The sequence below is a fragment of the Ptychodera flava genome, chromosome 16 (assembly GCF_041260155.1).
Source record: "Ptychodera flava strain L36383 chromosome 16, AS_Pfla_20210202, whole genome shotgun sequence".
Lineage (NCBI taxonomy): Eukaryota > Metazoa > Hemichordata > Enteropneusta > Ptychoderidae > Ptychodera > Ptychodera flava.
Window position 1 is genome coordinate 11,092,571 of NC_091943.1, and position 14,737 is coordinate 11,107,307.

At 37.3% G+C, this 14,737-nt stretch overlaps 1 protein-coding gene across 2 annotated transcripts; it reads left to right on the forward strand.

The window, feature by feature from the left end:
• Positions 1-602: 602 nt before the first annotated feature.
• LOC139152806 (TNF receptor-associated factor 2-like) lies at positions 603-11,106 on the forward strand. Of its 2 annotated transcripts, none has more exons than XM_070726143.1 (8): positions 603-785; positions 1,354-1,523; positions 4,811-4,880; positions 5,119-5,220; positions 5,684-5,848; positions 6,848-6,922; positions 7,303-7,389; positions 7,786-11,106. In XM_070726143.1, the coding sequence occupies exons 2-8, from the start codon at positions 1,372-1,374 to the stop codon at positions 8,806-8,808; spliced, it is 1,674 nt and encodes a 557-aa protein (XP_070582244.1). In that variant the 5' UTR covers positions 603-785; positions 1,354-1,371; the 3' UTR covers positions 8,809-11,106. The 2 variants fall into 2 exon arrangements, with proteins under 2 accessions (XP_070582244.1, XP_070582243.1); XM_070726142.1 differs by lacking the exon at positions 603-785 and adding an exon at positions 796-1,033.
• The last annotated feature ends 3,631 nt before the right edge of the window (positions 11,107-14,737 follow it).

Consider the following 14,737-nt stretch of genomic DNA (forward strand, 5'->3'; position numbering starts at 1 on the left):
TCAGTGCACTGACTCGTTTTGTCGGTCACGTCACGCACTTGGCCTTTTGTACAATTGATCCCTTGTTTAGTCTTCACCTTGATATCAATATATGTCGGTTACTACTTCTGAACGCATCAATCAACACTAGTAATATTCGTTCGCTAATAGGAAGACATAGGATTAACCAGACCACGCAGAAATAACGCGAGATCTCGGTTCTGCCTCCATTTCCTAATCTATAATTGTCGGTAAACGAGTTTAGCTAATGGACATTGTCCTAGCATGCCTCGGTGAAAACATTTAATATTCAGTGTGAAGTCTACTCATATAACGGTAATGCAGATAATACATACAACATATACTGTTTAGATTGAGCTGTACAGCTGAACTTTTGACGATCAATGTCAAATTTTGTTGCAGCTTTTGAGCAGAAAGATAGAAGGGAAAGAACATTTTGCGAAATACCTCTTGCAGGTATCGAATTTTTCAAAACATCAACAGGTGATACGATTTACAGTGACACTGTCCGCTCAGTGGTTTGTTCTGGTTTTAACTTGTGCATACTTGATTTGTATGGGCAAAGTCCCCGCACGTCACGGCTGTTTACAGCTAGGCCACTGGACAATGCAGAGATGTCGCAATATCACGTCAATGACCCGCCACAGTACACGCAAGCTAGTTCACACGTACTATCTTATTATGCCAGATCTATCACAGGATTGCAACCCTGCATGAGCTTGTCTGCATAGCAGAAGAAGAAATTTCAAAAATCCTTACGCGACTGACACATTATTTGAGCAACAGTAAGTACATTTAACTTGGAAATGCTATGGCCGAATATCTTTATGCAGTTGTCAGAACAGTAATTCGCTTGGCGTCGTGTTTTGCATGCAATAACGACCGTGACAGATACATTTCCTGCAGTCTTGCAGGCCTTAGTCAGAGTTTTCCTGACGCTAAGGCTGTGTCCCCTGGACGGCATGTGAAGTCGCGAACGAAATGGAGCCTTCGCCCATGGCGAAACGAGACAAGTGGCAAGTATTATAGCGAGGTACATGTACATTCACCAAGGTACAGGTACATTCACCAAGCAAGGTCAAATACTTACGTTTATCGTGATACGTGATAACTCTGCTATGCTTGTAACCACTTAAGAAAGTGCAAACATTATGAACTGACTACACCTTGAGTTTTTTTAGCCATGTACTGAAAGTCATAAGGTGTAGGACTGTTGTTCTGCGGGCTTCGATGATGAACTTTAATTATAGATTGTATGCCAGTCAATACAACTCTACTGGTGTTTTCCGTTATTGCATTTTCATTTATTTATATTATGCATATGCTTGACCCCTTTTCGTCCATTTTTCGCAGTTTGTGCATCTGCATGATATGTCTACCAGTGGATATTCTAAAAAGATCTTCCTTCAACACCCTGAGACGAAATTTCTCTGCATTCACTGCTCCGAAGTGTTGAAGAATCCCGTTCAAACCAGCTGCGGACATAGGTTTTGTCGAAAATGCCTGGAATACACTGTTCGAAGGTAAGACTTCTGCAATATATTACCAATCTGCCTATACCGCTTCTTTTCATGACTAATTTGCGACCGATTGCTATTCGCTCTCCGTGTTCCGTGTTCTGTTCCAGAACACAGTCACATGGTTGGCAGTTGTACTGATAAAAACGTAAAGACAAAAACGTCGTCAAGTACGTTTTGATTTAATTTTGACTGAAATTTGGTATCGCTGAAGCGCACAGCGCGGCTTCGGCAGTCACTGGGCTCGGACCCTCCTGCATACGGGCGAGTACCCTCATCTCTCGCAGATTACCAGGCGTAAAATCATTTAACCAAGGCACATGCATGCATTTCCATTTTATGTCTCAATGTTAGCTCGAAGAAGAGTGAATAGTATCCGCATCTATAATCTATTCTTCAAATAGAAAGCAAAGTAACTTCTAAATAGGATATTGTGCCAGGATTTAAAAGCCCGAACACATCACAGTTACGTGTGTCATATTATGTTTGTGAAAGTTCCCACAATAGTGAATCTGTTCTTTGCATTTCCTTCTAGAAAAGCAGACAGGATACGCGAGGTGCCCTGGTTCGGCTCGACGACATTGTAGATGAAGATCTTCCAAGCTGACATACCATAAACATGCCAGGACAGGTTGAGAAAAAGGTGAGACAACTCTTGCGTGGGTAAGTTCCAAAAGTTCCGGATAGCTAGGACGCAGAGAAATTACACGTTTTTGTCACTTTCGTACATGTACACTTTCGAAAGCCTTGTACTGTAATTGTGTATTTTGCATTTGCCCGATCTGATAATACGTATTGCTATCGTTCATATCATAAATAGCCAAGTTTTGCACCAAAATTTAATGCGGAGGGTAGGGGGTAATTACTAGTAGTATTGTTTGCAGATTTCACAGGGTAAAGCTTCCTGTACACGTTTTATTGTGGGTGATAAATCAATCGATTTAATGCACGTGAACCTTGTTGGGACCGGTAACTCGGTTACCGATCAGATCAAAACAAGTATAACTAGACAAGCATAATTTTTAAATCTCGTTTTCTAATTACAAGTTCAATCAAACTTGTTCAAGGTAAACCTCAAAGCACACGGACCGTCATATCTGTCGGGTACATGCAAGATATTCATTTGCTGGGCTTCCTGGCGTTTAATCTTTTCTTGATGTATTTATGAGCACCGATGAAAATTACGGTAACAGTAATTCGGCCTCTCTTTAAAAGTGTACATAAATAAATAGATAAATAAATAAATAATCTTGAGTTCTGCGTCCTAACAGTATTTGTTCAGTCTCATGATATTCTTGGGTCATAATTTAATATAAATTGCTGCCACTCGTATAGATTTTTATCGTAAGAGACATTGCACCGTAACTCTTCAGTTTATAGTCTACCAATAAATGATCGCATCAAGCCATGCATCTTTGTGTTTGCAATGTGTTCCATCGGTGTCCGATAAGAATACGAACTGAACCGTACGATCGAATATTAGTTTGTGAATGGTAGAGAATGGAAAGACTAATGTCAGCCATTAGGCCAGTCAACGTACTTCGAAAAATATCTTAATGTTCATACGAACACTCGAGTAGATGCCGATGTAACTTCTTTCTCATTATGGTCTTTTAGAGACAGTACGTAACAATTAAATTGATGTCAAAAGATCTATCCCGGAATATTTGTTGATGTGATAGATTCTCCTTGCGTACAGAAGTTGCGCAATTGCAGACCTTGTTTTTGTTTTTTACTCATTATTGCAGATGTTGTTGTTTCCATTAATGACGCAAGGATGTGTTTGTTTTGACCGGATAAATAAGACTGGCCTTTGTTATTTACGATGTAATCGATATCTCTCGAAATCGGGGCATCCCCAGAGTATATGCGAGACCTAGTAAACATGTTTACGACGTTTCATAATAGATACTGCGCAAGTCAAGTATAAACTGTAATGCGTATTAGTTGAGAGACAGGCAAAATGACAGTGTGCAATGTGCTGTAAAGACAGAGTAGCTACTGAAGAGTTTTTATTCTTTGCCTTGTCTGATCCAAGAATATCGGTGTCTTTACCCACTCAAACAGCTGTGTCAACTCTTAACAACCTATGAAAGAAAATGGCATTATGAAATTATACAAGAACCACTGTCGAATGCGTTTAGAATTCACAGGCGTTGGCCGTTGGCCAGCCGAAAGAATATGAAGAATGGCATTATTTCAACGTATGTCAGTCTTGGAGATTATGAAGTCACTCATAGAAAACCAAAAAAGTAGCCTCTTTCATGTGTTAGTCCAATTACGTATTGAACGTCTAGCAAAATGCCGTCACTGACCATGATAGAAAAACCCTACCAATTCTTGTCCTATAAGCTAAATCTTCAAAGTTGTCCAACCTCCATCGCTCCTTCTTTGAAGGCATACTTGATGACGTAAGTTTACTTGAAGAAGATTCATTATCTCGTTTTTGCATTGTGTATTTTCTCTATGCAGAGGGGTAATAGTATTTTTTCTGTAAGACACAAGACTTTAAAAGACCAAGTCTGGCTGTGATTAGACTCTTACAGCTGCTAGTTCGCAATGGACTGTATCTGCACTGTTGTACCCTCAACAGCTTTGGTAATCCAGTCCGAACGCGTATGCTTCTCGCTATAATGGCTATGTCATGTACGGTGTACGGAACACGGGACACATAACACATCGTGTGCATGGCTATGAAAATCACAGGAGACGATTAAACGTTCGTGACCGCATTGCTGCAGTTATAGCTACAGAAATTGCTGAGAGGCAGCATCTCTCAACCAAAACACTGCAGGGAATGATAACTGCGACATAAAGTAAAACTGCTATGGCGCAATTAATTTCAACAACTTGTCGTAGAGGGCATTTCCAAACACGTTCTTTGATATTGCGTTGATAAATATGAGTCGTATAACTCTTTCACCACTAATGTTAGCACAGAGTAACATGAGGTCCCATGTACAGCAAAATTAGAGAGAAAGAGAAAATAACTATCGTATGCGCATGTAAATAAAGGAACACTATGTCTTTGACCGACTTAACCGTAAGAGAAACGAAGTGCATGACTACAGCGTCGCATGATTTTTTGTATGCAAACAAAGAACAGACTTCCATCTATTACACATCGCACACGTAAAGCCAATTTTAGAATATGTACCCAATGACAGATTTCTTTGAAAACTGACCATGAAAACTGTCTCAGAACCAAAACACTTGTTTTGGCATATTGCACAAACTTTATATGCTGACAAAATTTTAAGTTTGTCTTCTATTTTATTTCGCTGTCTTCTCAGAAATGGCATCATCAAGTGTAAGGCGTGTAAAACTGAAGATAACTGCGAATCAATATTGAGCATTGAAGATGTGAGTATCGTTTTAAATCGAACGATATTTCAAAGCTAACTTTATACAGCAATTTTGAATGATATCGATATGATGAATGATATGATATTGTAAGAGAGAGAGAGAGAGAGAGAGAGAGAGAGAGAGAGAGAGAGAGAGAGAGAGAGAGAGAGAGAGAGAGAGAGAGACAGACAGAGAGAGAGAGTTCTTCTTACCTGCAGATAACGGTACGTTCTTTTTATTTAATTTATTCCTACAGTCGAACAGTGATCGAGCAATACTGAGAGAACTTAACGGACGTGATGTACGCTGTCCAAATGACGGGTGTGAATGGAAGGGACTCTATAAGAAATATGCTGGGGTAAGGACGTTTACCTCGTATAGATTTGTTTTATGTGTCAAAAGATATTGTGAAAGGTTTCACCATTAATGTAAAATGCACGTCGGTCTCACAAACATTACAATACGTTTTTGGTCTACAATTTGTTGGGGTTCATTTTGAAGCTCATGGAGTAAATAGAGTTTTCACCAGGCTATTTTTATGGAAATCGAAAATCTAAGCTTACTTTCCACTAAGGAGATGCACGGACATCCATTTTGAATCTCAGTTGTCGATTAATTTTGGGTAATTCGTTTCTCCAGTACGATATTTTGTGGGGTGATCCCCGATTGCTATTTTTGATTTCGAAAAGGAATGGGTTAAAGTTTCCTTACGGAAAGTTGGAGCAGAAGTTTAAGTCTTTAAATTTCAAACCGCTTACTATCTCAGTGGATTCCGGATGTTGATTATTTTCATTGAGATATTGGTCAATTTTTCGTTGCAGGAACACGAATCACAGTGTCCATTTGCTACTGTCAGATGTATTCATGAAAGATGCCGCGCTCAAATGCGAAGGATGGATCTTACCGAACACTTGGAGAGAAAGTGCATCTTTAGACCAGTAACGTGCCGATTCTGCAATTGTGAATTTACGTATGAAGAATCAAAGGTAAGAACGGACTTTCACCTCTTGTTGTGCCCAGTTTAAATTAAGTTGGACGTACGTGACTTGAGGGCGCTCTTCCTCGTCAGCTTGAATTATGTCTCCCAAAAACGATGTAGACTACTTCACAGTAAGTGAGGCTACCAACAATGCTCCATAATCTGTACACACGCACAGTAAGTGAGGCTACCCACAATGCTCCATGATCTGTACACACGGAGATCACTCACTGAACTGAAGCAAATTTCTTCTGTACACAGAACAACTCGGTCCATATTTCAAAATTCTGGCAACATAGTTCTGATCATCATAATTTTCTGATTTCTCACTGTGAATAATGAGAAGATCAACCCCTTTTCCACGGAGGAGATAGCAATTTTGTAATTTTGTCGACATAGATTTTTGACAGCCATACACAATATTTTCAAGGAAACTAAGGGAATAAGTTGCATCTGTGTTGGCAAAAGAAAGGGTATTGATTTTTTTAATGTTCGTAACAAAGGAAATTTGCATGTCTGACAGGTGGTATGATGAGACCATCTCAGTTGCTGATAACTTTATCTTGACAAGTGTGCAATTTTTAGCATCTCCAAACATCACCTTCTCATTCAATTTACTCTTGAATTTTAAACATAATCAATAATTTTGGAACATAGTCTTAACAAATAATCCTGAATTTAAATTGTAAGTTAAAAATTGTTAAGAAACTGATAAAATTGAAAAAGCTTTTAGCAAAAAATGTCTGAGTGAACAAATCAAGGGGAATTGTGGGTAGCCTCACTTACTGTAGTACTTGAGTGGGAGCCTGAAAGAAGATGAAAGACAAGAGGGTATAGAGACTCAGAAAGGCTAATAGACAGTACGGACTAAGTGAACTAGTGGACACGATAGCGGGGAACAGTAACTTGTAAAAAGTTGCTATCGAATGATAACTGTGTTGTATTTTTTAAAGAACTGGTTTAATATTAAGCATTAACTGATGGCAACATTGTTTATGTCCTAAAGAGACACCAGGAACAGTGTCCAAAGTGTCCAATAACCTGCCAGTATTGCGGAATAAAGAACATTCTCCGGGAAGAGGTAAGCATACTAAATATCGTATGGCCAGAACGAGGGAAGTGGAGTTGATCACTTCAGCCTGCTATATAGAAAATGTATAGAAAATATATATTCGTGTGTATAAATATCGTGCGTTACACAGACTAAAGGGGGAGTAATGAATAGGGGAAGGAAAATTCAGTTCTCTTGTGATGGAGTGGAAATCGGCAAAGCAACACCTCTACACCTTTGTTGCAATTGGTAAAAAGATAGTGACTCACTTTTGATCTGACTCAGGATACCTGCAAATCGTATACGTTGTAGTTTTCCTTAGTTATGTAGAATTTCGATGTATCATAAAACTGACGAAAACGGCAAAAATGAGTCATTTCGTATCTATTTCTATTGTTTTCAACCTATAGATGGCAATGCATCTTGACTTTGAAAATGGAGACTGTCAGAAAAAACCGATTCCTTGTCATTTCAAAGCTGTCGGCTGTGACGAGATGGTAAGTGAATGAGGTTTGTGTAACTGTAAACGGATATTGTCGTAGGCTGTTGTGTCAAAATCAACAACTTGTATTAAGAATTATTGTGATAAAAAATTTGAAGGGGGAAAATGACAAAAAGACAAAGCACACAAACCTATCGTGAGAATTATGCTAGTTCGTTAAAAAGGAAATGACTTCACATAAAATGTTTTGTCTGTTTCAAAATAAATTAACATAGCAAGGTATGTGATGATATAAATGTTGTGTGACAATCTGTACCTATATATCCAGACGACGGTCAAAAAAAGTGTTCTACCACATTAAAACATCTTTGTTGTCATGATAGGATAACTCTTTAGCCACTTTAAAGTATATATTTAAAAGAGACAGTTTGTTCCTCCTTGTGTCTCTTAGGTTGAAGAAGACAGGGTTCAGGATCATAACTCAAATTTCATTGGAAAACACATACTGATGGTCCTCTACGCAATTACTCCCTTATTGGCACGAGTTCCAACCATGAATGATGACAGCCGAGTTGAAAGATTGAAAAGAACAGTCGATGAGCAACAGCAACAGATCGAATCATTGGCATCTGATACCAAGACGCTGGAAACTAAAGTGACACAAGTATTGGATGGAAAGAGTGGTCAGTCCAAATTCGATAATGCTTTATCGGTATCCCAGATTAAAATGACGCTTGACAAATTGGGTAGTTCAGTTAAAGAATTAAAAGACAAACAAACTGTACTTCACACTAAGGCTAATACTTTTGACGGTGTTGTCGCAGTGCTGAATAATCAAGTTGAAAACGATAGGGACTTGATGCAGACTTTGAAACGCGAAAGAATCAGGGACAAAGAATTTATCGAGTCTTTAGAGCGTAAAATCAGATCGCAGGATAGAATCATTGCTCTGAAAGATGTAGCTCTTGCAGAGCAGGATCTGAGAATACAGGCCTTAGAAATGGCTTCTTACGATGGCGTACTTTTGTGGAAAATTTCTGATTTTGAAAGGAAACGACATGATGCTATATCCGGCAAAACTGTGTCGATATATTCTCCCTGTTTCTATACCAGTCGCCATGGTTACAAAATGTGTGCCCGAATTTATCTGAATGGGGATGGGATGGGTAAGGGTAATCACGTGTCTGTATTCTTTACAATAATGAAGGGACCCTTTGACGCCCTCTTGAGGTGGCCATTCCGTCAAAAAGTTACGTTGATGTGGTTAGATCAAAATAACAGGGAACACGTGATTGATGCTTTCCGACCAGATCCAACATCATCCTCATTCAAACGACCAACCACAGACATGAATATTGCCAGTGGTTGTCCCTTGTTTATGCCACTGTCACAACTTGATAGTCCAAGACATGCATACGTCAGAGATGACGTAGCATTTTTGAAAGTGATTGTTGACACAAGTGATCTGATGTAAAACAACGTCAGATCTTCATTGATAATGTATCTCTCGATGGAAGTGGGTCACTTCAAAGTTGATGCCAAACTTAAACTCGATACCTCTCGATCCGAAATCGAAAACTGACTTGCTTGATCATTTAATTCGTTGCTGCAGAACGACGTACTTTAGATAAACATTTAGGAGTCTACGAACAGTCTGTTTTGAAAATATTCAAGTTGTTTAAGTTTTCATAATCCGGGGTGGTGTATTCATCGGGTTTGCTATTCATAGTTTTGTTTATTTGACAGAAAGTTAATTTTCATAGCATTTCGTAACAGCATGCACTAAGTATTTCTGTGCTAACATTCAATCGATGTCTGTGTTTGAAGAATCTTTCAATACAGTCCCCAGAAAAGAAAGAATACTGACGATGTTAATGGTATCATGGTTCTTATGTTATGAAATGGTTGAATTTTTTGTGCATCCATACCATGAATGACTTCACTGAGGATGACGGAAAAATAACCATTAATCAATCATACATGATATTTGTATTATCGAAAACATTTTTAACTATTTCGTGTGAAGTTTGTTCTATATTTGTAAACTTGTCATTTACAATGTTATATAAACAACTTGCTATATTCAGGTATAAATAAGGTAAAGGCAATTACAGTTTTTCGAAGGTTTTTTACTCATTTTATGAGTTATCTTTTTAACAACTTCGATTGCAATGCCATCTTTGTTGAGAAGTGACGATAATTTCATTTGTGAAAATGGTATGTTTCTTTAAATACACATTTATATCGATTAATGTTCGTTCTTACTTTGTCAACTCTATCAACGATGATGATATGAGTAATACAGTTGACATGGATAATTGTATGTACATACAGGGTGAAGAGTCTATAGTGCACAGTAAGTGAGGCTTCCAAGAATTCCCTTGATTTGTTCACTCAGACATTTTTTGCTAAAAGCTTTTTCAATTTTATCAGTTTCTTAACAATTTTTAACTTACAATTTAAATTCAGGATTATTTGTTAAGACTATGTTCCAAAATTATTGATTATGTTTAAAATTCAAGAGTAAATTGAATGAGAAGGTGATGTTTGGAGATGCTAAAAATTGCACACTTGTCAAGATAAAGTTATCAGCAACTGAGATGGTCTCATCATACCACCTGTCAGACATGCAAATTTCCTTTGTTACGAACACTAAAAAAAATCAATACCCTTTCTTTTGCCAACACAGATGCAACTTATTCCCTTAGTTTCCTTGAAATATTGTGTATGGCTGTCAAAAATCTATGTCGACAAAATTACAAAATTGCTATCTCCTCCGTGGAAAAGGAGTTGATCTTCTCATTATTCACAGTGAGAAATCAGAAAATTATGATGATCAGAACTATGTTGCCAGAATTTGAAATATGGACCGAGTTGTTCTGTGTACAGAAGAAATTTGCTTCAGTCAGTGAGTGATCTCCGTGTGTACAGATCATGGAGCATTGTGGGTAGCCTCACTTACTGTGTAGTGTTACATTTTTGTTACAATAATTTTTGAAATGGTTTTGATTTTGCGAGAATATAGTTTTTGCGAATAGCAACGTTTCATGTTAAAACAAAATACTTGTAACTTATGACAAAAACATTAAGGTTTGCCATCTCGTACAGAAAGTAGTGTCAGATATATATAAAAAACGGTTTGACAATCAACGAAGCGTGTGAGGGCGAAGTTTATTTTCAGTGACTTTATTTCACTTATAGCAATTACTAGTATTGAATCTTTGGTGTTTATCTCATAAAACAAATTTACAAGCTTTGATATTACCAAACTAAATATAAAACTTGCAGGGTATGATGAGCTGTCTATGAGGTATAATAGTTCATCGACGATAATTTATCGTATATGTCGACGTCAATGCAACAACATTTACATATTGCAGCTCAGGGGACTTGCGCTCTTATTTTATGTACTTTATTATGTATTTGAGGGATATTTTGGCGATAAAATTGCCTTGATATTAATCAACATTTCGGAAAATATGCAGTTCCAATTTTCCATAAAAAGCGGGTTGAAAGATATATATATATATATATATATATATATATATATATATATATATATATATATATATATATATATATATATGAAAGTACAGTGATCGTTGTAATAAACAGAGCGTTATAAACGTAAACAAATAATTTTTTTATTTCAAGCACAAAGTGATATCTTTAACTTATTGATATTATTTTTTAATACAAGTAGACAAGTGTGGGTATTATTTGCCGTGTATTGTTGACCGCTGAATAAATGAATTACAAGCTTCTACATGTATTTCTGTCGTATATGTCAAAATCTGATGATTTGTCTCCACCCGCGAGGTTTTGCCTTGGTGGTTACGTACATGTAATTTCAATTTGGGCAACTACAACTGCTATTGGCTTTTGACTGCCAAAACGATTGATCTGAACGTCCTGTCCGCACTTATGTTTTCACTGTCAGGGGGTCTAATAAAAGTCGACACAATAAGTCTTGTGTAACTGATAACATCAGCTTGTCTAGACATTTGCTGTCAAAACAAAATATTACCTCAGGGCCATGTGTTTTCCGAAGACCACCATGATGAAACCAGGAATTGGCCAGTGCAGTCCGAAGTGAGGCAGTTACTGAAATGACAAACTGTACCATGCGCCTGACATCTGTGACTGCACAGGTTAAATGAAGCTTATGAATGAAATTCATGTCCTACGATCTGAAGGACATTTCTCTCATTTTGCTTTGATCTGATTTGATAAAAAGATCGATATCACTCGGAGACCTCTTCTGTGCGGGATCACTGTAATCCATGTTAACGCCTCAGAGGGGCAATGATGCCCCAAATAAAAGGTCGATACAATTTCTTGAAAAGTAATGAGAAGAATGACTCATTCATTTAAATGTGTGTTTCTACTAGCGGATGGTCGAAAATTGTAATTCGCAGTAGATCTTTTGAGGATAATGCGGGTATTAAAATAACTAAGTGCAAGCAAGAAAATCACATGAAATAAAAATAAATTGCAACCATACACATACATCCGAAAGGCGTGACTTATAAATAGTCGCAATCGATTTGTAAAGCCATATTTCGGTGAGTTTCGTGAACGACACACAGTCATATGTGAAAACAGACTGATATAAAGACAGGGATTGACCTTATCCCAACTGTGTTGAGCTTTAAAATGTTTTTATATCTACCATTTCTCATAATAGTGGGTGTGTTGTCAAATTTGAAAACTAGTGTCTAGTTTGCCTTTGTTTATGCAAATGAGCTATCGATTTAGATCGATGTGATTGCAATCATGATTGAAATGACGTAATCCTTGCCCTCAATGACAAGGAACTAATTTTCATCATAAATTTACATATAATTTTCTTTTCCTCTTTCTTAATACGAAATTGATACCGTGCAAATGATCATTGCAGCGAGGTTTGCGAGGATCCGAAGCTCCGAGCACTGACTTAACCGATTCGAAATATCAAACAAAGAATGATTGAAATTGGAAGAGTTAATTACCCGCTCATGTATATTATGTTTCGCTCATTTAGTTTTTTTTTCTACGTCGACCATTTAACGTTATAATTTGATTGAAAAAGAAATTAATGTAAAATGTTTCAACGGTATATTTGCTTGACAAATTGGTAGGTGTAGCCGTGCTGCAACATATTTTAATTATTTCCACTGATAATAGTATTTTGAATGTGATGACTCGACTAAAACCAAACGAGCGAAACCCAAAAATACATGAGCGGGTGTTGAAATCAATCGATTAATTTTTTGCTTTGAGATCTCTCTAGGGTGGAAAATCTACTTAAAGGTAGGGGAATCGATCGATCCAAGGGATCGAGTTTGTTCGAGTCTGTAAGAGAATAATGAAGGTGTCATAGCCTTTTATTTTTCATTAAAATTGTAACCGTAAGTAAATTTCTCCTGGCAAGACAATCTGACGCCTGAACTATGCCTTTAAGAGCTCTCTTACGATACAAATGTACAAATACGGCAAAAACTAATTACGCAACGTTCAATTTAGCTTGATTCTGCATATACGAAACTTCCTAAATAAATTACCCGTTCGGCGGAAACATTTAAATCATACGTCACGTTACTGCTAAAGGCGATGACGTCAATACCAACAACGACTTCATGCTAACCCCGGATGCTAACACGCGATAGTACCAATAATTGTTAGGGGATTAATTCTCTAATCGCTGTTCAGATCAGCTCGAGTATATCACGTTTTTGTCTCTATCTTGTCCAGGAACTATCGACTTTGACACTCATTTTTGTGTTTCACATCAAACAATATATGACGTTGCATTCATTACTGGTCGAATTACCTCGCGTGAGTACAGTTGAACTGTGGGGATTCCCCTAAACGTTGCTATTTAATGACGTTGTCGATGTACCGTGTGCAAACTCACTCAGCATACGCCGTAAAAGATGATGTACGCAGCGATGACCTGTACATAAGGGGTGGTCCATTTGATTTAAGGGGGGCGGCTGGAGGATTTTCGAAAAAAAATTGTTGCCGGCCAAAGGCTGGGAAAAATTGTCTCTGCAGTTGGCAAAAAATTGCTTCTAGGAAGGCTTCTTATACAAAAACTGCTGTGATTGCACCCTTGGGTAGTAGACCAGCATTCAGTGGTCTCCGGAGCTGCCGCCTACGCTGGCATATTTGAACAAGAATCTTTGGAAACAGAATTATATTGTCTTTAATTTGGAGCTGCCGCCTACGGCGGCATTTTTGAATGGGTATCTATAGAAGCAGAAACCTCTTCTCAGTAGCATGAATCACGGTCACTCTGTGCGGAGTGACCGTGCATACAGAGTGACCGAACATGAATGTGTACTTGTATTCTGCTGCTGCACTACCCGACTGCACTGTGTTATAAATGCAATGCTGCCAGTGTTAGAATAAACCTGAGAATGTTTGTCAAGTCTACAAAAGAGATTGAAATCAATAAACAAATAAATCTCATTATAAAGCGGTAACACTTTATTAATAGATATATGTCTATTAAAGTTTAAATTTTGTCTCAAATTGTTCTAGAAAACAAAACAACCGGTGAATGTCAATGTCATGCTGTATGGCATCTGATCAGAGATTTCATGATGAAGAAAAGAATATTAATCTGCCATTCATATCACAGTAAATATGTATGATTTGTAATATTCATTAGGTGTGTAATTGCTTTAAAGCAAGTCTTCAGTCGCATTTGTTGACATTGCCTTGGTGGTGTACTTTAAACAATGACTGGAAATGTAAAGGATAAGATTTTCAATCTTCCTGATAGGATTAAGATAAACAATAAAATACAGTAGTTAAATAAATCTTTTGTAAAAAAGTATCAACGAATAAATGAACAATTAACTGTGTTATACTCACACAATTTTACAAATGTATATACTGAAAATGTTTAACTACTTCAGGAAAAAATGAACAAAGCATGTATATCTCTGTGAAATACTTTTCTTACAGTCCACTGATGTCTACCTGTTAGATACTGTCTTTAAGCTCGTTTTCCAATTAAAACAGAGGTGTCTCAGAATAAAATGTTGACTGAAATGATAAAAATTGTCAAAAATGTATAATACTGATAATTTTACTATAATTTTTAAACTTCATAATAAGAAGAGTTGAAGGAAAGCTCAAGAGAAGGCAGCGGTTTGCAGCAGTGCACAGACCATTCAGAGTCTTCTGAATTTCTTAGAAGTCACGTGCTTAACATAGGCAGTAACATTGGAAAGGTTGCATAAGTTGGATAGGGCCTATATGTTCAGTGATGTGCATGTGTGAAGATATCATTTAAATGTTAAAACGGCTCGATTTTACAAGATTGTGATAAATGAGTACATAATTTTCTATGAAAAAGTGCTTTGAAGCAACCTTTGGAAAACAAATTTGCTGCCAGGTGGGTAAAAAATGGT